The sequence below is a fragment of the Chiroxiphia lanceolata genome, chromosome 3 (genome assembly GCF_009829145.1).
Source record: "Chiroxiphia lanceolata isolate bChiLan1 chromosome 3, bChiLan1.pri, whole genome shotgun sequence".
Lineage (NCBI taxonomy): Eukaryota > Metazoa > Chordata > Aves > Passeriformes > Pipridae > Chiroxiphia > Chiroxiphia lanceolata.
In genome coordinates, this window is record NC_045639.1 from 60,473,345 (window position 1) to 60,500,817 (window position 27,473).

The 27,473-nt window shown below is 37.7% G+C and overlaps 2 protein-coding genes across 8 annotated transcripts in view; one reads left to right on the top strand and one right to left on the bottom strand.

Annotated features, from left to right (window-relative positions):
- Nucleotides 1–27,473, bottom strand: part of AKAP7 (A-kinase anchoring protein 7) — an 82,941-nt gene that overhangs the window by 26,839 nt on the left and 28,629 nt on the right. For 2 of the 3 annotated variants that reach the window (XM_032682482.1, XM_032682480.1), the window contains exon 7: nt 19,116–19,260. In XM_032682482.1, coding sequence (XP_032538373.1) covers nt 19,116–19,260 — 145 coding nt within the window. Of the gene's footprint in view, nt 1–16,944; nt 17,678–19,115; nt 19,261–27,473 lie in introns of those variants that run through there. The other variant, XM_032682481.1, reaches the window with a different exon arrangement.
- MSH5 (mutS homolog 5) lies at nt 22,025–26,556 on the top strand. 5 transcript variants are annotated; one of them, XM_032682477.1, is made up of 3 exons: nt 22,025–22,305; nt 23,199–25,688; nt 26,240–26,556. In XM_032682477.1, the coding sequence occupies exon 2, from the start codon at nt 23,255–23,257 to the stop codon at nt 25,679–25,681; it is 2,427 nt and encodes an 808-aa protein (XP_032538368.1). In that variant the 5' UTR covers nt 22,025–22,305; nt 23,199–23,254; the 3' UTR covers nt 25,682–25,688; nt 26,240–26,556. The 5 variants fall into 5 exon arrangements, with proteins under 5 accessions (XP_032538368.1, XP_032538367.1, XP_032538370.1 ...); XM_032682476.1 differs by lacking the exon at nt 22,025–22,305 and adding an exon at nt 22,334–22,448; XM_032682479.1 differs by lacking the exon at nt 22,025–22,305 and adding an exon at nt 22,341–22,448 and having other exon boundaries at nt 23,254–25,688.

Genomic DNA, 27,473 nt, shown 5'->3' on the forward strand with positions numbered 1-27,473 from the left:
TAGTGCTGTTTTGGATTTAGGATGAGAACAATGTTAGTAATACAACTGGTGGTTGATAATAATGTTGGTAACACTGATATTTTAGTTGCTGCTGAGCAGTGCATACTCAAAATCAAGGACTTTTCAGTTTCCCAAGCTCTGCCAGCAAGCAGGTGCACAAGAAGCTGGGAGGGAGTGCAGCTGGGACAGCTGACCCAAACTGGCCAAAGGCATATTGCATACTGTAGAATGTCATGCCCCCCAACTAGGGGGAGCTGGCTGGAAGGTACCGATCACTGCTCAGGGACAGGCTGGGCATTTGTCAGTGGCTGTCTCTTGGGTTTTATTATTCTCTCTTCCTCTCCTTTTTATCACCATCATCATCATCATAATCACAATAATAATAATTATTGTGATAATAATAATAATAATAATAATTGTTGTTATTATTATTATTGTTATTATTATTTCATTTAATCAATCATTCTTATCTCAACCCACAGCTTTTACTTTTTTTCTGATTCTTCTCCCCATCCCACTGTGGGTGTGCGTGTGGGGTGAGTGAGTGAGCAGCTGTGTGGTACTTACTTGCTAGCTGGGGTTAAACCATGACACAATTTCCTGTCCAGGAAATCCAGGAAAATCATGGTGTTTCACTGAAAGATCATCCATGTGCACTGGAAAACCAGCCTTTCATGACTGCAGTCAGTTTGCTTTTGCAAGTAATTTTTTTTACATTCAGAATGCAAAAAAAAAATCAGAAGAAACCAAATCCATAATTACTTTCCGTTTAAAGACCTAATCTTGCACACCTCCTCTGGAAATACATGCAGTCACTGGCACTTTGAGCACCATTACAGACAGCTTGTGACAGCAATAGTTCTTAACATTTGATATTAATATATTGATAGTAAAACATGTGCTTGTTTTCCTTATCACACTGATGAAATAAATTATAAGGCTCAGATGGCTTTTTTATTAATCTTGTTTATATTACAAAGACTAATATTTACAGATGAAAAAAGAATCCAGTTACCACAAAAATGAAGGTATGAATTCTGCTGCTACTAATCTGCACTTTTAAAATGTTCAAGGTCATATGACACGCTTTCCAGAAAGCCATTAATTTAACCAGGGGCAGAAGTTCTCCACAAAAATGTCTAGTGCTCCATATTCAAACTACTATTTGATTCAAGAAATTATATGTTTGTTTTCCCAAATGTAAGAATCTTTGGATGGAGAATCCTATGAATATTTCACCTTTTTTACAGAGATAAGACAGCTATCTGAGAAGAACAAGTATATTGTATTTAATATAAGCCATGGTTCGTTATGAAATTAAATTGTCTTTAGAATAAGTAATATTCCAAAACTATAATGCATTAAAATAAAGTTGCCAGGCAGTAATTTTTATTCTTTTCCATCACTACTCTCTTATTAACAATTATTAGATCATGTACTGTTTAAACAATGTATCTTCCAGTAGCAGAGACAAAAAATCAGGACGGTATAGAAGTTTTTAAAATAACTGTAAGAATTATTAAGTTCTATATTCAATGAAATTCATTTCAGCTGTGCAGTTGCCTCACTTGAGGAGATGCTGTCAGCCTAACCAAGAGCAAAAAGAAATGAACATGACCCATATTCTACAACGTAAATGAATTAAACATGATACTACAGGGCATAAGTGAAGACAGTCATCAAAGCACAGAGAAAGTATTTCTAAGAGTGAGCAGTATCTTCCATTCTGTTCAGGATCAAAACAAGAAGACAGGCAACATTCTAGTCAAAAACCCCACATATTTTCCACCAGGTAAAGTTACTAAAAAAAAGTTCAAGTCATATAACAAACATTAACATGTATTTTTCAGTTTTATGTAAGCATAATCTCCTTCCATATCACATCTATGTAGTACCTAAAGGAATACAAAACCCCTGGTGCTGTCATCTTTTCACAAGCATGTTTAACAAAGCAGCATAAGAAGCACAAAGTCCTCCTGTACATAAAACCAAGCATCCTTCTGTTAAAACATGCAATAACCCTAGTTCTTGCTGATCACTTTCTGAGCAGTCCTGGCAATCCATGGATGGCAGGCTGACAATACTCTATTAAGCAATTCTGGAATAGTCACAACCAGTGACAGACTTCTTTCAGACATGTACAAACCATCTTTTAGCCAAAACGAACAAAATAACATCAGCACAAATGTGGGTACAGGGAAAAAACAGAGGGTTCAAGGGAGGCCCTGGCCCTTTAACACTGGTCACATCATTGTACGTGCTCTAACTTCTGAGATGAGGATTGGGATTGTGAAGTCAATTGAAACCTCCAGAGCTGGATAGAGTCCATCTTAAATATTTTAAATATGATATTCAGTAACAAAAGTGGGCCTGATCACATTCTCAGTGCCTTGCTAGCTCAAGGCCTGCCATTTGTTCTGTTATGACATCTCTTGAAATTTTGGTGAGATATACAAAGTACATTTAGACATAAGTTACAGCAGCAAAGCTTTCAGCTGTTTCAGGCATGTGACTGGATACAGAATTATAATAGCCATATGAGGCCTAAACAGCCAAAGTATTATTAGAAATGAACAAGCCCTAAAAGACACTGGTATGTATTTTGTTGGGAGTTAAAGAAGCTCAAAGGCACCTTGAGACTGAAACTGAGGGGTGGAATTTTTCCAGGTAAGGAATGGCAAGGTGCCATGCTTTATAAAGGATGGCTGTTCAGATTAGACAAGACAAACTGGTGCAAAACCAGCAAACAGAACTACTGGCCTCCACCAAACAGAAATTACAGTTTTGAATCTCAGAAAGTCTCTCTCTTCACAGCAGACAAAGACTAAGAGAAACCAAAATATATTCATTCTAAGCAGAAGCAATTTCAGCCTTCTTAATGCTCCTGAATACTGTTCAGCTGATCCAGAAGGAACCTAGCAAAGCTTTTTTTAGATGATGCTTGTGGTGCAAATTATGTAAAAAGTGGGTTAGGAGGAAAAGCTGATCTGCATTTCAACTTAAAAGTATTTGTGCACTCAGAACCTAAGCTGTTCCAAGTCTATATATAAAAACACACATACAGAGCGCAGAAGACAGTGTATCACTGTAAGTTTTGTTTTGGGAATACCTACCAAATCAGTGTTACAATGTCCACTTAGAAGAAAAAGCAGGGATAAACAAATGATCTGTTGGACTTGATAATATGTAAACATTTTCTCCTGTGTTTGACAGTGCAGACTATGCTACCATTTCTTTCTGATGCTTCATTTGCAATGCATTGTGTAATTTTAACAATTTTTCAATTGTGTCTTCTGAAAACACTTCCAATTTCATTTTTCTGGAGAAAAAGCTTAAATGACTAGCTTAAATTAACTTTAAAGTATTTTATTTTCTTTCAATGGTTTAAGAATAATCCCAGAAACATGTATTATACATTAAAAAAAAGACACTGAGTTAGCATTTACATTACAAAACAGAAGTGCATATTTTAGCTGTGCTTTTTAAAACCACATTAAAATACTCCAGGGAACTCTCACCACTAATATGTGTTTTACAACACTGCCTTCTAGAGATAGAATCTTGCTCCTATTCACTGTAAATCACTATAAGTTTCATTTCCCAAACACAACTGTACCTTTTAGCAAAGGCTGGGATGCGAGCCATCAATATGCCTGCCTTCTATTTTAAGTGCAACCTGAGGGTGAGGCTCAAGACCAAATCTACCAACAGTCCAAGTTGTTACCCTCAGGAACGCTTTTAGAGACATGTTTAAAATAAGCCATACAGCACTTCTGGGTGAAAACCACAAACATACTCAAGCTCTGCAGAGTACTCACAGCATCCTTCTTTGGTGTATACCAAAGGTATCCCACCTATTCCTGCAGTGATTTTGCCTCACTGAGAGGGGGTGTATGAGAGGGACTTCATGCTGGATGCCAGTACAAGAATGTGTCCCCTTTGACATATGACTTGTAGATTAAGTAAGTCCCATGACAATGACAATGTGAAAAACTTAGGCAACGTACACCTCACACTTCACAGTCTTTCCAAGGCTCACCTTACAAGCCTAAGTCTCTGAGATCTACCAAGCATTTATTTAATTCAATATTCAGCTAGTTCCTGCTGTTCCTGTGGAAAAGAAAGATTAAGGAATATAAAAAAACATGCGAACCAGAAACTGAAGGATATGGTAGTTATTGTGGGGGAAACGCCCTTCAAAATCCTGAATCTCTTACTACAAATTATTAAATGCCATGTGTGAAAAAGCTGTAATTCAAGTCACAGGAAGATTTTTTGGTACTCATATACTTTTTCTGTCGAAGATGTCAAGGCGAACTGAATGGCTGAGATAACGAGACTTGAAAAGAGTTATGTTCCTAGTGTGCAGTCACTCAATGATTCTACCAAGCAGTAGTAGCTAAAGAGAGCTATCATTGTCCAATGATGGTTTACTGAGAGTTAACCTGACTGTAAGGACATTAAAGAAGTCTTAAGGACAGTATAAAAATTTCCTCTAACTTTCAAATTATTTACTAAAGTAAAATACTGATTTTTTTTTCTTATGCGTATAAAAATTAAACAAGAGAAAGATGTGGTAGTGTAAAGGCTCTAATGATTACGTTCTGACATCTAAATTGGTAAACCTTGATTTCCAACAAATTATCACTATGCTGTTTGCCTTCTTTTAAGAAGACTTTTATTTTTTTCAAAATGTTGTTCTGAATATTTTCTTTATTTTTCTGGTTACAGGTAGTGTTTTTAAATTATCATTTTGAAGAACCGAAAACCCGGCTATGAAGAAAAAGAAGTCAGAGATCTGTTCTTGTGCATCCTTCCCTTGTTCTCCATTCAAACATGACAAATTTTTACATTTAAAATCAAAGGCATTATGAACATAGCACAGTGAGATATTTTTTGCAATATACGTATATTTTTGATCACATGTTAAAACTTTCTCTCTGGAACACTGAGCGTTGCGCATAGACTGGAAAAACAATTCTTGTTAAGAAAAAAACAAACTGTTTTCCACTAGAGCAAGTCAATTGAATGCATTTTTTTAAAAGGAAAAAAAGAAATTACAATGAATTATGACTCCTAATATTCCTTGCCTTCAAGACTGTCAAGAAAGTCAGTGAAATGCACTGACACTGTGCCACAGTTTTGTGGGTCAGATGTGCTAATGCCACTGACCCCAGTCAATATTTTATTGCTGATGCATTACTCTTCTTTATCATTCTCTACTAAAATTCTTCTCATGTTTGGAATACTTACATAAATAGCTCACTGAATGTGCCCAAAATTTAGTGGGCATAAGGTTTCACTGGGAGGTCCTGATTGCAGTCCCCTTTCCATTCCTGTTGCAACACTCCTCAGTATTGCAACTTTTCCCTGCTCCCCATTTGGAGCTCCAGAGCCCACATTTGCTAATTTTCTGAGAAATGACAAAATTCCTTTTTTCCTGCTTGTTAAATCTGCTGGTAAGAATGCAAGTCAAGCCAGAGTTGAGATTTAAGGTAGTCCTTTCTGTAAAAATTTTCATTTATTCTAGAAGTACTTGACAGTACAATAGCAGAAGGCTCCTTAAATATGTCTTATTATAGTCTGAAGAAAAACTGAACGTCAAATAGACAGATGCCCTATGCCCTTCGAAGTTCTGGAAATCAGTAGTAACAGCTTATTTTTTCTGACTTTTTAGTGAGAACAAACTCCTTGCAACAACAACAAATTCCTTGCAACAAACTCCATGCAAACTCCTTTGCACTTTAATCTTCTGCCATATTATTCCAATATACCAGTGAAAATGAGGTCTTTGGTGCTGTGCAAATAAATACTTACCATTAAAGAACAGAAATTAAAAGACCAATGCTAGTTACTGCGCATTACAGCTATGTTTTAAGATTGTATCAAAGGTTTTTCATGACTCATGAGATGAAAAAAGGAATTATTATATTAAAAAAAACCCCAATATTAATAAGGTTTTGATGCTGTAAGCTAGATTGGTGCTCCTTAATATGGTTCACTGAAATCTGCTGCCATTTACTTTAGTAAACTGTACAGCTAACCACACCTTAATCAGTTTGTTCAGATTATAAAGAAAATAAATATTCTGAAAGAAAAGGATTAACCCTTTCCTTTGAAACCACACATTTCACTTCAAAACCTTCCAGAAAATCTCCAGATTTGAATATATCCTTAAATACACCCTTTTCTTTCAGTCAACAGTTCTTCAGAAAGATCAGCCATAGTGGAAGAGGGTCTTTGAATGAAGCAGGGAGAAAAAGGATGCTCCCACTACTGATGAGGCTCAGTCCAGAAAATCCTCAATTTTAAGTGCTTGACTGGCTCACACACATGAAATCTGCAGGCAGTCAGATGGATGACCAAGATCAGTGCCCAGAGGAATTCTTGTTTCCTCCATACCAATGAGATGAGAAAGCACCTTAGTGTGCCAAGCAGTTAATTCTCTCCCACTACTGGGGCTTTGGCCAGGCAAAACATCGTTGTCCCACACCTGCACCACATATCTGTGAGACTCCACAGGGACATCATCTTTTCAGCCTACCTAAACCTGTTCAGCTCAGCAAAGGGTCATGTGGGCTAACAGCCCATGCTATAGTGGAGGCTGGACTATGGAACCATCTCTGGCTTTATACTTCATGTAGATTCAATAGCTATATTTCAGAAACTCAGCAGTCTCCACCTTTAGTTTCAAACAGAAACCACGTATGTATCTTTCAGGCCACCCTCTTGCTTGAATTGTTTTATCTGATTTACATGCAGCACTGTGGCTTTCATCTGACATGCACAATGTCACCTGAAGCAGTACGTCCAAGGTGAAGCCCAAATCTATGCCAGCTGAAACTGATACACAGAGAACAATCTTTGCAACTGCAGACAGCAATTGCGCTAAACTGTTAAGCTCTGCTTTGAGTATACCAGTTAAAATAAACTTATTTCAGGAAAAACTTTGCTCTCACTCCTTCCTAAAAAGACAGAAATTGGGCAATGAAAAGTATTTCAGGATCTAGCTCACATATTCTTGAACACTGTAAACATTTAGTCCAGCAATCATTTACTGGCTGTAATTTTAAAAAGCTGTTTCTTTCCTTTTACAATTTTTTGATTGCTGTTTTAATTTACACTATGAAAAGAAATGGGGAAAGAGCATGGAATTTGAAATGCTTATCTCACAAACAGGTACAAAAAATGAATTAATTATTAATATATCTTTGCAGCAAGTGTAGTGAATAACCTGTATTTATCACTTCCAGGTGATCCCTTAGCATGTGGTCTACCAACACACCACAAACACTCCAATGGACTGAAATCTGGGTACCTATTGGTATAATTTTAACTAATACGCATTACACTGGCATGGCTGCCTGTGTGTGAATCTACCAAATTCATCACCATGAAGAGAAGTGCCAGATAGTCTCTGCTAAAAGATCAGAAGAGGCACTAACACTGACTCATTTCTTATGATATTCTGTGCCAAGACTGTCTTGAGACCAAAGTAGAAAGCTCATTCTAAATGGAAAGGAAAGGAAAGGGAATGCCAGCCAACTTTTGCTTTCTCAGATGACTGTGAACTAAACTCATTTTGGTTAGTCATACACAGATTCTTATTATTCCTTTCATACATTCTTCTCAAAAAAATCTGAGTAACACAGAAGTCATGTCCTGCACCAAAGTTAACAAATTTTTTCTAGAACCCTGTTATTATTTTTCTACAGATCAAGAGCCTCCTAATTTTGATCTAAACAAATAGTTCTACCAGTCTTTCATTGGCCTCCGATTACGGATAACATAAAATATTGGAGTTAATTAAAATAATGTAGATCTAATTATAGTACTTTCCCAAGAGACTCAAACATTAGTAGAATATAATTACAGATTTAAAATTAAAAGACTTGCATTTCCAAATAAATCAGTAAGTTATTTTTTGGGTCATATAAGAGTACTGACAACATTAATCTTAAAGTTATGTATACAGGGAAAAAGTAAAAAGTAAAGCAAGAACAAGCGAAGCAAAGATTATGCATTATGATTTTCTACCACATCTCTGTAAAAAGATGTAGCAGTGATATCTACGTAATATAAAGCCTGCAACAATGAAAATACACAATCTGAAAGTCCTAGAAATCTATGGAATCAAAAGTGAGCTAACAATTAGAAGTGATTTACTGTAAGGTTCTCAAAAAAAGCCAGCTAGCACTACATCTAGAAGACTTTCTTGTATCTTCATCTAAAAACATGCTTATTGTCTTTCAATCTCAGTTTCTAAGATTTATGAAGGAAGTGTGTTCTGGAATTTTAGTTTTATATATGAACACCTATTACCTATTTGTAGAAAAATTGTATCATTTTGAGAAAAGTATTTTCATTCTTAAAAGGAAATTTAGGAATTGGGAGCTTTGACTGAGCTGCTTTAACAGAGTAAAATGTAAGTAACTGAGGACACAAAATTCCTACAAAAGATATTCACCTACAACCTTTTTTTTGACTTGTAAATTTTATTTATACACAGACATATAACAACCCCCTCCTTTAATTCAAAACCTGCTGACATAATACATCTATGAAATGCACTTTTCAGTAGGTAGATAACACACATTAACAGACACAGCGAGTGTTATACTTCACAGTGCAAAAGACAATGGACCAGGACTACGGACCAAAATCTGTTTGCAAAACAGCCTTTGGGAGTCTGTAGACTGTAAATCTCTTACTATAATTGCACTACTAGTACAAAATTATTAATATAACTGCACTGTTATAACTGTACTGCACTGCAGATCATTACAATACAAATTTGCAAAAATGTATATGTGACAGAATGTAGCCCCTTACAGATTCTTCCATATTAAATAAACCAATAAAGACACAAGTGTTCAAATAAAAAAGCTATAGTCAGAATAGCTACTGCTACAGAAGACAAACTTAGCAGATATATACAGCTGACTAATTTCATTTGTTTGAGAGTGCAACTCATCTAGAGTCTAGACAAGAAGGATGCTAAGTAGAAGCTAAAAAATATTCAAATATTCAAAAATATTTTGTACTCACCTAGTGCACTCTACTGTACAATTCTTACCTTTAAATCTATTCTAGCACAGAGCAATATTCTCCCCAAATAATTTTCTTTTCCTTAGAACCTCATTAGGTAAGCCCCACCACCAGTGGCCCTGTATCATTGAACTACCAAATTGAGAAAGAAGAAAAGGACTGAAGGTGATTGGAGAGTTTAAAATTGAAAGCACAGATAATACATCAGAAAGAAATAAATTTTTAAAACCTCTTAGCCCTTGTTCCTCATAAGCACCTGAATAAATACAGCATCATTGTGAAAACTGGTCATATAAAGGCCCCATGATACAGACACGAAGTAAAAATACAGATGACTCTTTATCAGGAACGTATGTGCAATAGTTCTAAAATAACTAAGGCATTATGATTTACACATGTGTATTTCAAATTACAGATTTAGGCTTACTCTGAAATGCATGGGATTTTATGCCTGTATAGAAAGACTTGTACCATAACATTGAAAATTCCATTTTGAGAAACAGTATGCCTTCATGTGTTTTGTGCTCTTAGAAATTAAGAAAAGCTGTCTCCAAGAATATAAATAACCACTAAGTACATTCAAACCAATCCAGGTAATGAATTATGAAGAAGGATAAACCAGATATTCTCTATATTTCTGGAAAAAAAATATGAGAAGCTCTGACTAGATAAATGCAAGACAAATGGAAGAAGCAAATGATGTAACAGCTAATCTGAATTGTGGATGGTGTGTTATTTAAGATATTGTATGTATCAGGAAAGAAAATTTCAATGTATAGAAAGTAGAATTTACCAATAATAAAGATCACCAAGAATTCAACACAATCTTCTAAAAGAATACATCCATAAGCAGGTATATTTTCCATGTAAAATAATGATTGCTTTTACTTGTTTTCATGTGAAAATAACATTTTTAATATTAAAGATACACTAACAAATCTCCTCTTCTGCCAAAGGTGGTATCACAACCTAATCAACTGATGTAAATTTTTAACATCCAATGTGTTTTGTGTTTGCAATACGATAGGAATAGGGAAAGAAAACTATAGAGCTTGCCTGCATTTGAAAGATAAGACAGATTAACACTGCCTGGGAATTTTAAAGTACTAAGAGCTGTTTCTGAATAATTCCATATGTGAACGGTCTTATTTTGGAATAAGAGAGTGCTTTGTTCCTGTTCAGCTTGACCCACTTTCCCAAAGTATTTAATTAGGAACAGTTTTATGTATAAGAAAAGCTTTTGTTCTCTTGATTAAAGCAATAAAGTTCAGTATCTAGGGTTTTTGATTCAAAGCACCTTAAACATTAAAAAAAAATAAACAAGCTATGGAAACAGTGCCTAGGTATTAAAATGAAATTGTGGCATTTTCACTGCTTCTCTAAATAAAGTTTTTAAAAGGTAAAAGGTTTTTTTTAAACAGTCTTCAGTCAGCAATTGCTTTCTGCTATAATCTATAGGCTGTGGATGGTTACTCAGAATTCTTTAAGACAAATCTGTTCTTTGCAAAGCATAAAGTAATATCAGAGGCTTTTAAAAGTATGTGTGAAAGGGTCAACTGTAGTGTCTTGGGACTTCAGAAATCAAACTATTTACCTAAAGTAAAACCATGCAGTCTAGAGAAGACAAGAAGAGCTCAGTCTTCCTGTACTCTAGCTAATCCAAATCCAGGTGAAGAGAAGTCTGTGGTGTCAAGCTCAGCACTTTGACCACCACATACACCAAGATATCTGCTCAGAATACAAGCAGTGTGAATCCACTCTTGCCTCAGAAAATACAGGGTGGCCAAGTTTAGAGAAACTTAAAAAATTGGAAGCCTCACTTCAGATGTCTGTAAGTATGTCCAGTAAGTGTGAATATTAATGCTTTGGTCATGTAAGCCTCCTAAGGTACTGATGCTGGTGCAGAAATTAGAACATAGCTAAACACTATAGCATCAACCTAATAGCCAACACTTGAGAAGCAGGAAGAATAGCTGCATTTAGCATTGTCATCTCCACCTGATTCCAAGTGCCCCTTGTCAGCTCCACAGCACAGGCAAGTGAGGTACATTAAACCACTAAAGTAATATCAGACAGTTTATGTCATGGGTGGTTAACACATCTAATCTTGCAATGGAACAGATGAGGAATTGTCACTAGCATGAAAGGCAGTGTAAAAAACCCACATTAACTCTTATGCATTGCTCAGCCATTTATTACTGGCTGTAAATGGCACGGTTTGGCCCCCTTCTGCATACACCCACATCCTCTGGTAAGTGCTCAAGATGTGGGACAGGGCGATTAAGCACAACGCTGGACTGTCTCCAGCTGGATGGCTGACAAATAAGGATTCACATGCAGACTCAGACATACTTCACTAAGAAAAAATCAAAAGTCTTCATGTATGTAGTATAGCAACCTGTTTATGAGTTGTATGTCACCTTCCCAGAAAGTTCTCTATACTGCATGAGTAACACCTCCAACTTTTCATACCCAATAGATCTGCCTAACTCTGCTATAAACAGAAAAGACGTTCAGTTCTCTCTCCTGTCATTAAATGCCAATTCAGATCTTAAATGTTTGATCTTCATTTGAAAAATATAAGATTGTATACTATGTATTCAGCAGGCACTGTGATGACCCTTTCTGTTGTGTTTAAGAATAGATTAAAACCAAGTAACTTGGCAGGCTATTGTTCAGACAATAATGTCATGTTTCAGCTTGTGATTGATGTAATCTTGCTCTTACATTCTACTGTTTCCGTAAGAAACAGCGCACTGTGGCTTTCTAGGAAACACAAAATGACACTGTAAGTCACATTAACAATGCGTCTTTAAAATCTGTCACATTTTATCTTGAAATTATTTCCACTGAAAACACCCTACTTTTACAAACACTAGAGGCTTTGAAAATATATTACGTAGTCTAAAATAAGAAAAACACTGTTTCTATCCTAGAAACACCTGTTTCTATTCATTGCTGAGTACTGTTGTGAAAGAGAAATGCAAGTTGTGGTATTACTCAAAACAAGCCCTTTTCCCCAACAATTACATTTTCATGTCAGTGTTTGCATTACCCCTGAAGTACAGATCACTACTGATCTGCAAACATATTTTAGAATATCTCACAGGAATTAGGTAGGAAGCCTAGTAAACTCTTTGTGCAACCATGCAGCGCACGGGACAATCTCTTGAGCTCTGCACTAACCATCAACAATTGAAAAATCGTGACAATTGAACAATGGAAAACTGGTTTTCCTTTCACTCCAGATCCTTCAAACTACTGAAAAACACTCCTCACAGAATCTGCAGAAGAGCCTAATTCAATTACAGTAAATCAAACATACCTTCTATTTGATGTTAAGACTATACAACAAATATGTGTCAAGAAAAATAACTTGCTAGCTAGGAAGATGTTAAGAATAAAAATTATCTTTTACTGATATATTCAATGAAAGAATATTACATATTTTGTTTATTCCTCACCTAGGTGGTCTGTTTACCGTTTTGTTAATATATTGAAATTAATGCTTTGCATATTCTCAATGTAACTTTAATATATTAAATTTAGAAACAAATATGTTGTTTGGACACAAAAGTCTGCTGAGGAAAATATCTTTAAATCACAAATACTTAAGACACAAAAAAGCTGCTGGATGTTATTAAATTGTATTTTACAGCATACTATGTTATGTTGTAAAAAATCAATTCTTTTTCATACACTCTACTGAATTTTCAGTTATGAATCACAGTCTTTCTGATGTCAAATAGGTTTTTGTGCTTTTCTGTTAGATTTACTTCATCACTTTTATTCTGTTGTTTGAACAGATTTTTGAAAACCATTTTAGAAAATCTTATTTTCACTTATTTTCGACTACTGATAACAGCTCTGGCACAAAACCACGTCACTACTTCAAACACTTTTTTGTTGATAAACAAAAGGAAAATAGTCTTTCGAACAGAATTACATTTTGGTATTTTACAAAGAGAATAGCAAAAAGTACGCTGTACAACAAAGCAAATTTCATAATCAAATACAATAAATAAATCTCATAATCACAGAAAGTGATGAAAAGGTTTTTTACTTACTTTCAGTATTAGTAGATGAATGATTGAATTCTAAACATCATGTTCTTGTCTTTGAAGCTCCCTGTCACTTTCTAATGAAGTTTGTCACGCATTTGCCGACAATGAAGGTGAAATACTACTGTATTTTTTGCTTGACACTGTAAGTGCATTTTCATAAAGCTCAAACATTAGAATTTGCCTCAGAACAATGAAATATTATTCTGAAATTAAAATTCTCACTTTCAAACCACATTGGTTACTTCCCTCTCAATCAGCCTCTTCTCCTTATCCACAACAGTATGAATCCATAGAGCTTTTAAGTTATAACTGATACTATGAAATTAATACAAAATGCTATCTCATTATGAAAAATGCTATACTAATGGTCAATGTTTCAGTCACTGAAAATTACCAAATACAGAAGCAACTGCCCAATGTAGCAATACATATATGAAATATATTCCTATTATATTCTCATTAAAGAATCGAAAAATATTTGATGTGTGTAAGAAATCACAAATCACTGCTTTCCAGTCACTGTCCATAAAGAGTGTGGTTTCTAGGTTAATAACCAAAATGTGAGTTTTCTCTGCCATGTTTAAAAGAACTATTTTTATAAGTCAATATTCTACCACATGACTCTGTTGAGAAATAGTGCTTTAGGGAAAGACTTCTCTGATTGGCACGCAATACCTGTTGCATTTTATGTGGGCAAAGACTTACTAAGCATACTGCATGCACAAAATTGAAGGAGTTCTGGATAAACTCAACACAAACAGTGAATAAATTACTAATTTCAAATGTTAAGAAATAGCCCCTGGGAAACTGCCCAGAACATTTTTATCCAGAAGCAATATGACTGCTATTAATTAAAATTTAGGAGGAGTGCCACAGATATGCAACAAACTCAAAAACAGTTATTCACAACCTAATAGGGTGGAGAAAGTAGAAGTTAGGCTACAAATAGACTATCAAAAAGTGAAAGAAACAGACCTACGGGTATTTTGAAATTACAGAAAAAGAAGGGCACATAACAGATAAAATCAAAGAACGATTCATTATTTTAGAAGAAGTGATTCATTTCATACAATTAAGAAGGAAGGTAAAAAGAAACCAACACACAATATGTGTAATTTTGCAGGATGTAGAATCTGGACAATTAAAACAGGAGAACTATTGGTTACTTTTGCTCTTTCCAATGTGAGAAAATATTCAATTGCTATATGAATAAAATCAATCACATTTAGGTCAAACCATCTGTAGATGGAGAAGCAGGAGAGCACCTAAAGGAAACAAATGCCAGTCTTTTTTTCAGTTAAGCTAGTGTCCAATTCAAAAAGATTTCAGACAAACTGGGAAAACTTCATATTGCATTCTGTATTTGAACCCTCTTCTTCCTTGATGATGAAGGTGAAATAGTACTGTATTTTTTGCTTGACACTGTAAGTGCATTTTTATAAAGAGCAAACTGAGGGATGTTGACAATCTATCCAACTATCAGTTGGTTTCCAATTCTTTTATTTTCAGTCTTCTATTTCTTCTCAGTATTATTTGGGGTTCATAGAGTAACGTTATCTATTTTCTGTTTCATGCACAGATGAGTCTCTTCTCCTGTCCTTCTTTCTTCTGTTATTCTTTCTTCCGTAATTCTTTCTTCCCTGTGGGTATTTCCAAACCTATTGCTGACAAACTTATCTTCAGTCTGTAGAGTTCATATACAAGGTACCACAAGAAGCATCTTGTTCATGGTGTTGAACATGGGTGTTGAGCAGCTGCCTGGCTAACATCGTAAAATGTAATGTGGAAGCATAAATGGCACCACAAAATCCTAATTAAGTTTATTAAACTAAAATGTTACTTAAATGTTTCAAATAGCCTAACACCAGCAATTGCAAGAATTACTTTTTTTTGTAACATGTTCTGTTCACAAAGTTATTGATCTCCCTCAGACACTTAAAGATTGCAAATATAATGTATCTTTTGCTATTTAGTTGAAAATTTTATCTTCATATATATATAATTAGCAAGAAAGCTAATTAACAATATTAACAACTGTTCAAGCAGTGTATCTTAGACTCACGTTTGCCTATCACGTTTGCCTATTTTTTAGATCCTGATTGTCTTAGACACACATTTTAGGATGGGAAGAATGACTTTCTGCAGGTGTCTCCCATCTTAGAGAGACTGCAGAGTAACCTGGTGACAAGGTCAGACTAGACACCAAACTTGTAGGAAGTTCCACTGAAAAGCGAATTGACCCTCTAATGTTCTGCAACTTAAAAAGGCATTTGTTTGAGGTATTATTTGAGCAGCAAGAAGTATTACCTTTTACCTCATTATTATGCTTTTATCCAGATAAAACAGATGTTTGTAGTCTGATATGTCATTTTCCATATTGGTACTGCTAGATTACAAGGATTCAGGGGGCTTGCAATAGTACTTTAACCTGCAGCTTGGGCCACATTCCAGGTATGTGAATTCTGACTGCGCAGAAAGTAAGAGTACCTGCTGGGTGGTTTCCACCAAGGAACAGACTTCTTTAAGTTCTTCTACCTCAGAGATAGCATAGGAGAAGTCTTCTAACAAGCCACCCAGGAGAAACATCACAGAAAACAGCTTGGCATGTGACAACTTTCTTTAATGTGCATGCAATCTCATTTTACATTATATTACTATACACAAATTTTCTTTGAAACAAGTCTACAAAAATCTTCATTAATAGATCCTGAAAATATTTAAGTGAGATACTTAATGCTAAAGGCATATTTGACATAAGTAGATTTATGTAATGCTCCCTTTGACAGTCAGAGGGTCTACTGAACATCTTTACCATGATATAAAGAACTGACCTATTATTCAGGTGAAGGAGTATATATTGAGAAGCTCAACTCATTCCAGCATTCAATGGTCTTCTTTGGGATTTGAGGTGACATACAACAACTGCCATGAGGTACGTAGTCTGGAGAAGGGCACTGTTGGCTTGCTGTTTTGTTTGCTTTAAACAGTAAACTGAACTCTACATCGAGTGTGAAGCTTCAACATTACCCTTACTGTCACATCAATTTTTAACTCCTGAATACATACCCTGTGGGGCTGGCACACAGATGAAGAGAAAACTTCTGGTTCAGATGTAGGCTCTGCTGAAGATAGTGGATGCTGCTACGTAACATACTGTAAAAGCCTGATTACCTGCTGTGCATATTGATGCAGTTCAGCAGGTGTTTTACTTGTGCCTTTATTCATATTGATCTCTTTTGGTTCCCATATTTTTAAATATGCTTTTAAAATGTGCAGCTGATATGTGCTGTGGCACTTATTACCCAGATAATCATAGAATATGCTGAGTTGGAAGGGACCCATCAGGATCATCAAGTCCAACTCCTGGCCCTACACAGGACATCCCAAGAATCACCCTATGTGCCTGAGAGTGTTTTTCAAACACTTCTTGAACAGGCTTGGTGCTGTAACCACTTCCCTGTTCCAGGAGCCTATTCCAGTGCTCAACCGCCCTCTGAGTGAAAAACCTTTTTTCAATATCCAAACTAAACTTCACCTGACACAACTTCATACTGTCTACAGAGTGAAGAGATCAGTACCTGCCCCTCTGCTTCTCCTCACTACACTGTAGACTGCAACGAGGCCTCCCCTCAGTCTCCTCCAGGCTGAACAGACCAAGTGACCTCAGCTGCTCCTCATATGGCTTCCCCTCCAGACCCTTCACCATCCTCACTGTCCTCTTTTGGACACTCTCTAATAGCTTAGTATCTTTCTTATATTGTGGTGCCCAAAACTGCACACAATATTCAAGGTGAGGCCGCACCAATGCAGAGCAGAGCGGGACAATCACCTCCCTCAACCGGCTGGCGATGCTTTGCCTGATGCCCCACAGGACATGGTTGGCCCTCCTGGCTGCCAGGCCATAGTAGTATGCAAGTCTTTGTTGTGTATGGATTTTTAAACTAACTCTAACCCCATTTTAGATCTTTTCATCTTATTAGATGAATAACATTCAAGTCTGACCAAACTCTAGATAGAAAGAAGTCAATTCTGTTTCTGTATTTTCTGTGCACTTCAAGGAAAGAAGATAATTGCTTGAGTGCATGTACATGTAGAAAGAACTAGACCAGGATAGAGTGTTTTGTCTGTATTAAGTAATTTTCAAATGTCACTATTTCTAATGTATTAATAGAACTGCATTAATTCCCTCCTGTATTTATTTTTATGTCCTAGCTACCTAAAGTTACTAAAAAACTCTATTCAGATCACATTTTAAAACATTTTAAAATTTATTTTTCAAAATTCATTAAAATTTTATCTTCTTCTTTGAAATGAAAAAACAAGTCATTTAAACTCTGTTTCAATAACACTGTTTTCCTTCATTTGTTTGCTTTAAATAAATATATATTGACATGTACAAAACCAAAAAATTAAATGCATGTATTTCACCAAGAAAAAATGGGGATAATAATAGTGCATTTTCTTAGTCTGATATCAGTGAAGAACATCCATTCAAATACTATGTCTAGGAGAAAGCCAGATGTAGTGCTCATGTAAAAATAATTCAAAGGAGAGTTCTGTTTGGACTGTGAAAATGACACATAAATTCTTCATGCACTGTCATACCAGGATTGAGTCAAAGCCAAACAAACATGTGATTCTTGCTTTGAAAACTAGTTGATTGACTGATGGTATAAACCATTTAACGGGACTCACATTCAAAAGACTTTTGAAAGACTGTCCCATTTTAGCATTCTGAGATGTCAGTAACAGAACAAGTTCAAGAAGAGAGATTTAAACAAATGTCTGGGAAATAACATTGTCAATATTTACAAACTGTACTGCTAAAAAGCCTTTTTTTTTTGTAATGAGTTATTTAACAAATTCCTTAATCAGATACATATTCTAAAATCCTCTGAGGTATATTTGTGAATAACAGAGCCTCAATTTCACCCAAATAAAAATTTTATAGCACGTTAAATGATCTTATAATTTCTCTTTCTCTTAAGCATTTGGATGCACATGTACAGAAGACATTATATATATAGTTATATATACAAATATAAACATGAGACATGCATAACACAAGGTAATAAATAAGATAGATAGATAGATAGATAGATAGATATGTATAAAAATATCTCACTGATTCTGACTGATCTGGATTTTGCAATAGTTTTGTCACATCCTACACTTTTTTCTGCTGTACTTCTTTTGATTTGTTTTTAACAGTCTACTTAAGCTAAATAAAGATGACCCTAAGTGCAAACAAAAACATTGAAAGTAATTAGCATTTGTGAGGCACCTGACATGTTTAAAGTATTGTGCCAGTATTTAATTACAAGTCCTCAAAACAATCCTCCAAACCAGTAAGCATTTCCACCAGCAGTGCTGCAGCACAAGGAAAAAAGTTACCACAGGGGAGAAACCAAATTGTCACCAAAGCCCTACACACAGTCCTGGAAGCAGCACTAACTTTTAACAGTGGTATTTCTGTTCAGATAAAGCAGTTTCTAGCACTGTAATAATCTAGCAAGGTGTCACAATGTTTAAATGTACAATATTTAAAGTCTTAGAGTTATTACCGAATCTGTGGTAACACTGAAATTTTCTCTGTATACAAATATAGTCCAAGTAAGGTCACATCTCTGCCAAATCAGACATTTCACTTAGCTTTAATCATCTATAGTTACTGTGTCTAATCTAACTTAGTCACACTACTCATCTTTAAAGTCAACAGGGAGATGAGCAGCTCTGGAGAGTGATACATCTCACTAATCTTAAACACTCATTTTAGGATGAGAAATGGAATGGGATTCTGGGGATGGATAATTGAAAATAAACTTTAGCTGTCAGCAAGAATCACTGCACAGAGTTCCTGCAGAGCCAGGGCTGAGGGACAGATTTCTGTCAGACTCCATGGAAATTACAGGAATAGCCTAATGTACACTCCAAAATATAAAAGTTTTTCATGCATATAACTCAGAGACACAATTGATAAGACAAAAATGAAAATGTACTTACCAAAAACAATAGAGGACTCACAGTAGTAGTAACCATTTGGTTGCTTTTTTTTCAACATGGAGCAAAGATCAAAGCGGTGCAAGATTTCATCTCCAAAATAATGGCTTTTGAAATCTTCATACAGGTTGGAGTCAATTTTTTTCACCTTTAAAAAGCAACATAAAATTCAATTAGGCATTCTACTAGAAGGCTGAAATTTCATAGTTGATTCTTATAGTTTTCATTTTAATCAGAATTATAGTTAGGATGGAAAACTACTTCAAGATGCAAAAAGAATACAGAAACAACAATGTGCTGAATCTCGTGTTTCAGGTAAGCACTGTCTGTTGCAGAACTTAAACAATGAAATAAAAGTGTCATTATTCCTCCTTTCTATCACTTCTTCAGTCCTGTAGGAAACAAACAGACATACACAATGCTACAACTGCTTTCATTTCCAATGGTTTGCAACAGTGTTCATGGAACATGTCACTGGGAATTATTTTTGCTGTCATCACTGGGCATGCTACTACAAGGAAGCATCTCAAATGTATGTCAAGAGCAGTTTTCTGAGTCTTTAAAATCACCACACAGGAAAATGTGGTTGTATTTTACCAGCACTAGACTTTTTTAATTCAATAAATCTAAAAACTTACCATAATTTATAATACAGGAATCATGCAGTTTTGCATATATGAAGTATAACATACTAAATTTTCTATTAGGTTGTTTTCAGAAAACATAATTTCAGTAGTTATTTTAAGAGTTTAGGAGTGCGAATTCCTTTGCATCTTCAATTAAAATATATGATCTCTGTAGAAATTCGCTATTTTCTCCTTCAATCTACCTCACAATAATGCTGTTTGCTATTTAGGTATCATTACTATATGCTAGGGGACGTTAGTAGGGATGCTACCTCCAGTATCTCCTGCCCAGGGCTCCCTACTGCCTGGCTGCTGGAGCCCAGTCCAGTGCCCCGGAGCCCCGGAGTCTTGATGGATGTACCTGCTGCTTTCACCTCTCAGAGATACGCACACGTGCTCAAAGGACATAGACAAGGTCGGCTACATGGGATGCCACTGCCCTCAACAGCACCCACATACAGGGCTCACAGGAGACACAGGTGCAGGTAGCCCCTGGTAGAGACAGAAGGTCAGCAGTGTAGGCACACACATGGCCCTCTCCATGCTCACATGCACATTTGTGCATCCCCAAAGCACGACCATGGTCCCTCTGTCCACCTGGCACCCCTGCCCAAATCGCAGGCCTCTTACTGACCCCACAGGTCCCCCACTTGCTGTCTGGTCCAGCTTGAGGACAGCTCCTCACACACACAGTTTGGGGAGGATACAGATATTTGCCTCCAGCAGTCAGCTGCTCAGCTCATCAGACAAGCATGCCCACCAGCCTTATTTTAAACAGACTGGCCCCTTTTGCAGCCAATTCTGTCCACTCCTCTTTTGTTCTTCCCCTGCACCTCTCACATCCCCCATCCACTTGCACAGTACAACCAAGTCCCCCTCCCAACATCTCAGACCCTCAGCTTTACATTCCCAACAGCTGCAAAGTCCCAGTTTGCCTGTAGTTTCTTGACAGGCCCTTAGTTAGTATCACTGACAAGGTTTGTTTCTTGGATTTAAGTTTAACAGGTTTGTGCCTCTGTATATTTTGCTTGTTTGCCTCCTTTCTCTTACCATCTCATTTGACAAGGTCCTCAATCCTACTGCAATGAACATCCCCACAATCCACATGTCTTTATTAGTCTGTGGGGTTGACCAGATTTAGCTCTTGTTACTACTTCCCTTATCATTCGTTGGTCAGGTTTGGGTCTCTGTATGTGTTTCTTAGGGCCTCCTCCTTTTCTTATTAAACCCTTCTGCACTGAAAAGGTCCCTCTTCACCAGACACCCTGAAAGGAGCATACACTGTCTCCTTCCTCACTATACCATTACACTGTATGCATTCATCTGAGCATTACATTCATGCACTTCTTGTGGTGCTTCATTTAAAGTTACACATATGCAAGATAGGCTTAGAGTTGGTATGTCTACTGACCTTTTACTTAGGTACAAAATTACTAGCTTCAGAAGGACTTTGCTTCCATAAGTACCCGCACATCTGATTCTCTGAAGTCTAATTCAGAGACTTTTGGTCCCCATAATTTTACTTTAGTGAAGGTCAGAAATGTCTATTTCCTTAATCTCTGAAATTATGACATCTAGTGGTGGATGTTTTTCATTTCGGGAACACGATCTCCTTGGAAGACTACATTCGTTCCATCCTCACTATCACTATTTGAAATTTGACTTCTATGGCTAGATTAGTCGTTATGTACTAAAGTTATTTTGAAATTAAATTATCATTCCTTGCTTTTTGGCTGACAGTTCTTTGAAATCCAGTCAGACATCAATTAGTAATAAAAAAAGACCTTTTCAGCCAGGAGAACACTTGTCAAAATATGAAGCCTTGAGTACTTCTGGAATGAAATGAGGAAAAGATAAAAATCACAACTTCACGCTCCAATAGAAAAATAACATTTACAAGAGGCAGGGATGTTGCTTGTCAAAGGCCGATTGGTAAGGTATGAATCAAATGCTGAATGCTGAGGAATTGATTTGCTTGTGATGCACTACTGAAATGTATTTGGAAAAGCAGCCATGGCAAAACTATGATATTTTTAGTAACTGGAGCAATTGCTAGAGTGCTGCCTGTGTGATGCGAAAGGATGAAACAAAGCAGGTGCATGGGAAGGGCATGGCTCATTTCTTAACTGAAAGGGTCTGGAGCAGTAGAGATGAAAGAGAAAAGTTGTTACCACATGGGAATAGTATAAATGCTGATTATAGAGATAAACCATAATGAGGGGGGTGAGAAACGAGTGCTTGAGAGGCCATTTTGAAGTGTTTGGTCCTGGGAGGGCAGGAGGAAGACATCTGCCTCTTGAAGGAAGCACTGTAATGGATGGATGATGCCTGTAAAGGGACATGGCTGTGTAACGTGGGCCTGGAGAGGCATGGCATGAGGACCTCCTGCAGGCCTGGCAGCGCACCAGCGACACAGCCTTTGGTAGCCCTGCCATGTCTGTTAACTCTGCCTATGCCTCCCCTGTGTGCACACCGCAAAGGTGCAGCCTGCTGTCCCCAGCCTGCAGTGAAACCGCAGTCCCCGCGGCTGCTCCCAAGAGGCAGTCTGAGCCAGGGGCTGGAACCAGGTGTGGGACCAGGGGCAGGAGGGCTCAAGTGGTGACGGACCTTAACACAGACGCAAGCAGCCTCGAGTCCCATGTACCAGACCGCACACCCAGCACGCCGCTGGGGTGCTTCCATCCAGCCGGGAGGCCGCCTGCAACTGAGGGTCTGTTCCCGCGGGCCCGGAGGGCTCTGCCGGGACAGGCCCGCCGTGTGCGGCTGGGCGGCGGCGGGATAGCGGGGTGGGGGGGCGGTGGCCCGGCTGCGGGGGCGGGCCCGGCCATCCTGACGGGGCCCGGCGGCGGGGGGAGCCTGAGGGCGGCGAGAGACAGGGGAAGGGGGGTCAGGAGAACACTTCTGGGCTACAAGGAGAGGCAGCAGCCCAGACGAGCTGCCCGCCTGTGGTGAGGAGGGTGAGTAGAGGGGGAAGAGGTGAGAGAGGGTTGGAAGTGGGGTGGTGACAGGGGATTAATATGGCTGATCCCTTATGTACTTGTATAGAAACTGGTGCTGTGTGATAGTGCTACATAAATACCGGGCTGGGACCCTGAAATGATGGCCAGGATATGGGCTGCACTGCTGTGAGGAGCTGAGGTCAGCACATGTGTGTCTCGCGTACCTCTGAGGGAGGATGATTCTGTACATGGATATATACGTGCCCATGTACATGACTGTGTTTATGGGTATTTGGGCATACATACATACTTTAAAAAAATAAAGAACAGAAAGAAAAACTGTAAATCCAGCATTGCTGGTAGTTTGCTCTGTTACACCTTGCTTGTAAGCAGATGGCAGCTGTATCTTTTCAGATGCTGGCTGCATCTGTCCACTTGAACATTTATTGTTAACGCCTGGTAGATTCTTAGTTTCTCCAGAGTTGGAAGAGTGAGTGTTAACCTCCTCTTGTCAATTACAGTTGCTTCTCAGGACCTTTTGGATAAGTTGTAAATAAAAATATCTCTCTCCAACAGAATGAGTGCCACATCATCCACAAGCCATGCCTTGCTTGGGCCCGAACAAGAGGACCAAGAGGGCTCTGAGACACACATGTCTGTTTTGTGGTATGCAGGGCAGCTGGCAATTACTTATTATGATACAGAAGATTGCTCAGTCTACTTCATGCCTGAGATACCTGATAATGAAGACCTCAAGTTACTGCAAAAAGTGACTGGGGAACTTAATCCTCAATGCATAGTGACCAGTGCAAAACAGGACCAGAATATTGCCAAATTCCTGACCAACCTAACAGCTACTGCTGGTGATAAAGACATTGGAAAACCAGAAATTGTCCTGTTTCCTAATATAGATTTTGGTCTAGAAGTCAGCAAGCAAAGGATCCTATCTAGGCAATTTCCATTTATCCCATCTCATATGACTGCAACAGAGAAAATTCTCTACTTGTCCTCAATCATCCCTTTTGAAAGCCCACTCATGATTCGAGCCTTAGGGGGCCTCCTTAAGTTTCTAGACAGGAGAAGGGTTGGAGTTGAGCTTGAAGACAACAGTATAGCAGTTCCTATTTTGGCCTTTAAAAAATTTGTGCTGTCAGATACTGTGAATATGGACCAAGACACTTACTGTGTCCTGCAGATATTTAAAAGTGATATCCATCCTTCTGTGTACAAGCTGTCCAGTGGACTAAAAGAAGGATTCAGCTTATATGGAATTTTAAACCGCTGCAGATGCAAATGGGGAGAAAAACTTCTGAGGCTGTGGCTCACACGACCTACTCGGAACTTGACAGAGCTGAACAAACGGCTGGATGTTATCAGCTTCTTCCTGATGGCTCAGAACCATGAAACAGTCCTCACTCTTCAAAACTGCCTCAAGAATATTAAAAATGTGCCTCTTATTCTAAAAAGAATGACTCTTTCCAACACAAAAGTTAGTGACTGGCAAGCACTCTATAAAACAGCATACAATGCAGTGTGCCTTAGAGACATATGTCGTTCTCTGCCCAACACTATTGAACTTTTTCAGACTATTTCATGTGTCTTCACTGATGATCTGCACTACATTGCTAATCTAATCAGCAAAGTGGTAGACTTTGAAGGCAGCCTCTCAGAGAACCGCTTCACTGTTAGACCCAATGTGGATGCCACTATCGATGAGAAGAAACGAAAGCTGATGGGATTGTCAGACTTCCTTACAGAAGTGGCACGAAAAGAACTGGAGACTTTGGATGATCATATTCCTTCCTGTTGTGTGATCTACATTCCTTTGATTGGGTTCCTGCTCTCCATTCCACGGCTACCAGATATGGTGGAAAAGAGTGACTTCGAAATTGAAGGCCTGGACTTCATGTTCTTGTCAAACGATAAACTGCACTACAGAAGTGCTCGGACTAAGGAGCTAGACAGCCTGCTGGGTGACTTGCACTGTGAGATCAGAGACCAGGAAACACTTATCATGCACCAGCTGCAGACAAAGATCTTGGAGAAGTCTGAAGTACTTAACAGTGTGATTGAGTACACTGCACACCTAGATGTGCTCCTAGCTTTGGCAGCGATGGCCCGGGAGAACGCCTACTGCCGACCTCAGTTTACTCACCGCCACGGCTTCCGCATCAAGGATGGAAGACATCCACTCATGGAACTATGTGCAAAGACTTTCGTGGCCAATCCTGTGAACAGTGGTGAGGCTACCAGACGAATAAAGATCATCACAGGGCCCAACTCATCTGGAAAGAGTGTTTACTTAAAGCAAGTAGGTCTTATAGTATTTATGGCTCTAATTGGCAGTTATGTCCCTGCAGCAGAGGCAGAGATTGGAGTAATTGATGGCATTTACACAAGAATCCACAGTAGGGAATCGGTTTCTGTAGGGCTCTCCACTTTCATGATTGATCTTAACCAGGTTGCAAAGGCCGTAAACAATGCCACAGAGAGGTCCCTGGTACTTATTGATGAGTTTGGTAAAGGGACAAACACACTGGATGGCCTGTCCCTTCTGGCTGCTGTCCTGAGGTACTGGATCAGACAAGGAACACAGTGTCCACAGGTCTTTGTGTCCACTAATTTTCACAGTTTAATGCAGCTAGAACTCCTGCCTGACACACCTCTTCTGGAGTATCTGACCATGGAGACCCACCAGGATGGAGATGAGTTGATATTTTTCTATCAGATCAAAGACGGCATGTCCACTGTTAGTCATGCTGCCAACATTGCAGCATTAGCAGGAATGCCAGCCAAAATTATTGAAAGAGGAGTGGAAATATCAGAACTGATTCGCAGTGGAAAACCTATCAAATGTCTTGATCATCCTTCAAAAGGAGATCGGGTGGAAAAATGCAAGTCTGTTGTAGAAAAGTTTCTTTGCTTAGACCTTGATGATCCCCATGTGGACTTGGAAGAGTTCTTGAGTAAGGAGGTGCTACCTTCTGCAGCCTCAGTCCTGTAACGGGTATGTGTAAATGCATAGATTGCATCTTATCCACTATGTTCAGCAGGAAAGTTTGGTAATTTAAAGAATGCTTACTGTGACATAACACCTCACAGTACATTTAGCTTTTAACAAACTGTCTATAGTTAAAGCCTTCCTTCTTCTTCTTGTTTAAAGCAAGTACTTCAATATGGTGTACCATATGAGTGTAGAAAGAGGGAAAGAAGAGAATTTAAGAACCTCTTTCAGCTCTTGGGTCACCCAGTTTGTGCATTTTTCGTCCCTGTTGTTAGAACCACAGATTAAAAAAATATACTGTAGAAAAATCACAACACATTTCTACTGGTCTTAGAAGACTGTGAAAGCAAAATGCTTATTGTTTTGTATTGTGCTAAAGCCATTTTAGGATCAGCACCAAAGATTCCAAATAAGCATGTGCCTCAGATGCTCGTATCAGCAAGTAACAGTTGTCACAATACAAACCACTGACAAAGAGGCTGATAAATGGAAATACAGGGGGATTTAATGAACTCTGTGGCTTTTCTTATACCATCATTTCTGTCCAAAATGCCAGAGATCTCAGCACAATGATTTTGGGAAGTTTTCAGTGGCGCATCTGATCTCAGGAATGTCCAACTAAGCATGAAGAATGTGTTGCTCCCACTTCTGAGTAGGTAGATGAGTCCTTTAATCTAAGAAGCTGAGAGGGGTACAGTAAACCATATAGCTCTTTTCTAATGAACTTTATTTCACGCTTTTATCCTTTATTAATACCTGTTTCCAAGTTTTTTGCATTTACCATTTTTAGCTTAATGCTGTGCCTTCAAAGTGAAAAGCTTATTTCTTGAGATCTTTCCTAGTTCTGAATTCTCCAACTCCTTGTTTTGTAAATGTATTTTCAGAATAAATTCATTTCAAACTGCCTAAAGCTATATTAGGGTTTAAAAAAATGATTTTTTTTTCCCCCCCAAAAGATAAATTTGGTGGAATTTAGATGTCATTGTGAGGAGAGTGATTTAAAAGAATATTGCCTCAAATAAAGAAACTTACATTTAAAAATTAATATAGTTATAAAGCTATAGCTGAGAACTGTACTGAACCACTTTACTACTATTTGGTCTTTCATATGCTTTCACATGTAATTTTCATTCATTCCCCCTTCCTTGCTTTTCATATTCTTGTATGATCTCAAAATGCAACTAGACATTGTATTAAAACGTACTGCGAAATAATCGTTCCTTTTATGTTTCGTATTTGTATTTACCGCTTTCAGTAAAGGCACGAAACTATCTAACTAAATGCATGTACACAATGAAACAAAAAATTATAGTAAAGATTAATGCTTATGCCTGACACTGAATTGACAGAGAAAGATTTACAAATTTTTAATACACAGTATCTTTCTATACAGTATATCTTTAGAATACCATATGCATTATCCAGCATTATAGAGGGCTAAGGAAGATGATTTGGAATGACATTGACCTGGTTCTGTCAGCAGCAGTGAATATCATAACACAGAAAGTATGCATCCTGGCTAATATTTCATGGAAGGTAGATAAATACAAATGAAACAAAGAACCAGCCAAAAAACAACCAGAAAACAGAATGGCAAAAACCCCACCCTGATTGTTTTAGATGTTTAAACCAAACAGTTAAATTACTGAAGAGCTGATATTCTAGAAGAGCTGTGGATTTTTAAAATGTGTTTTTAAAAAACTGTTAATACAAGCAAAAGCTAATGTGAGCTCACAAATTTAATATCTATAATATGCCACCTGCATCCTCTGGATAAGTCCTTATTTCTGTT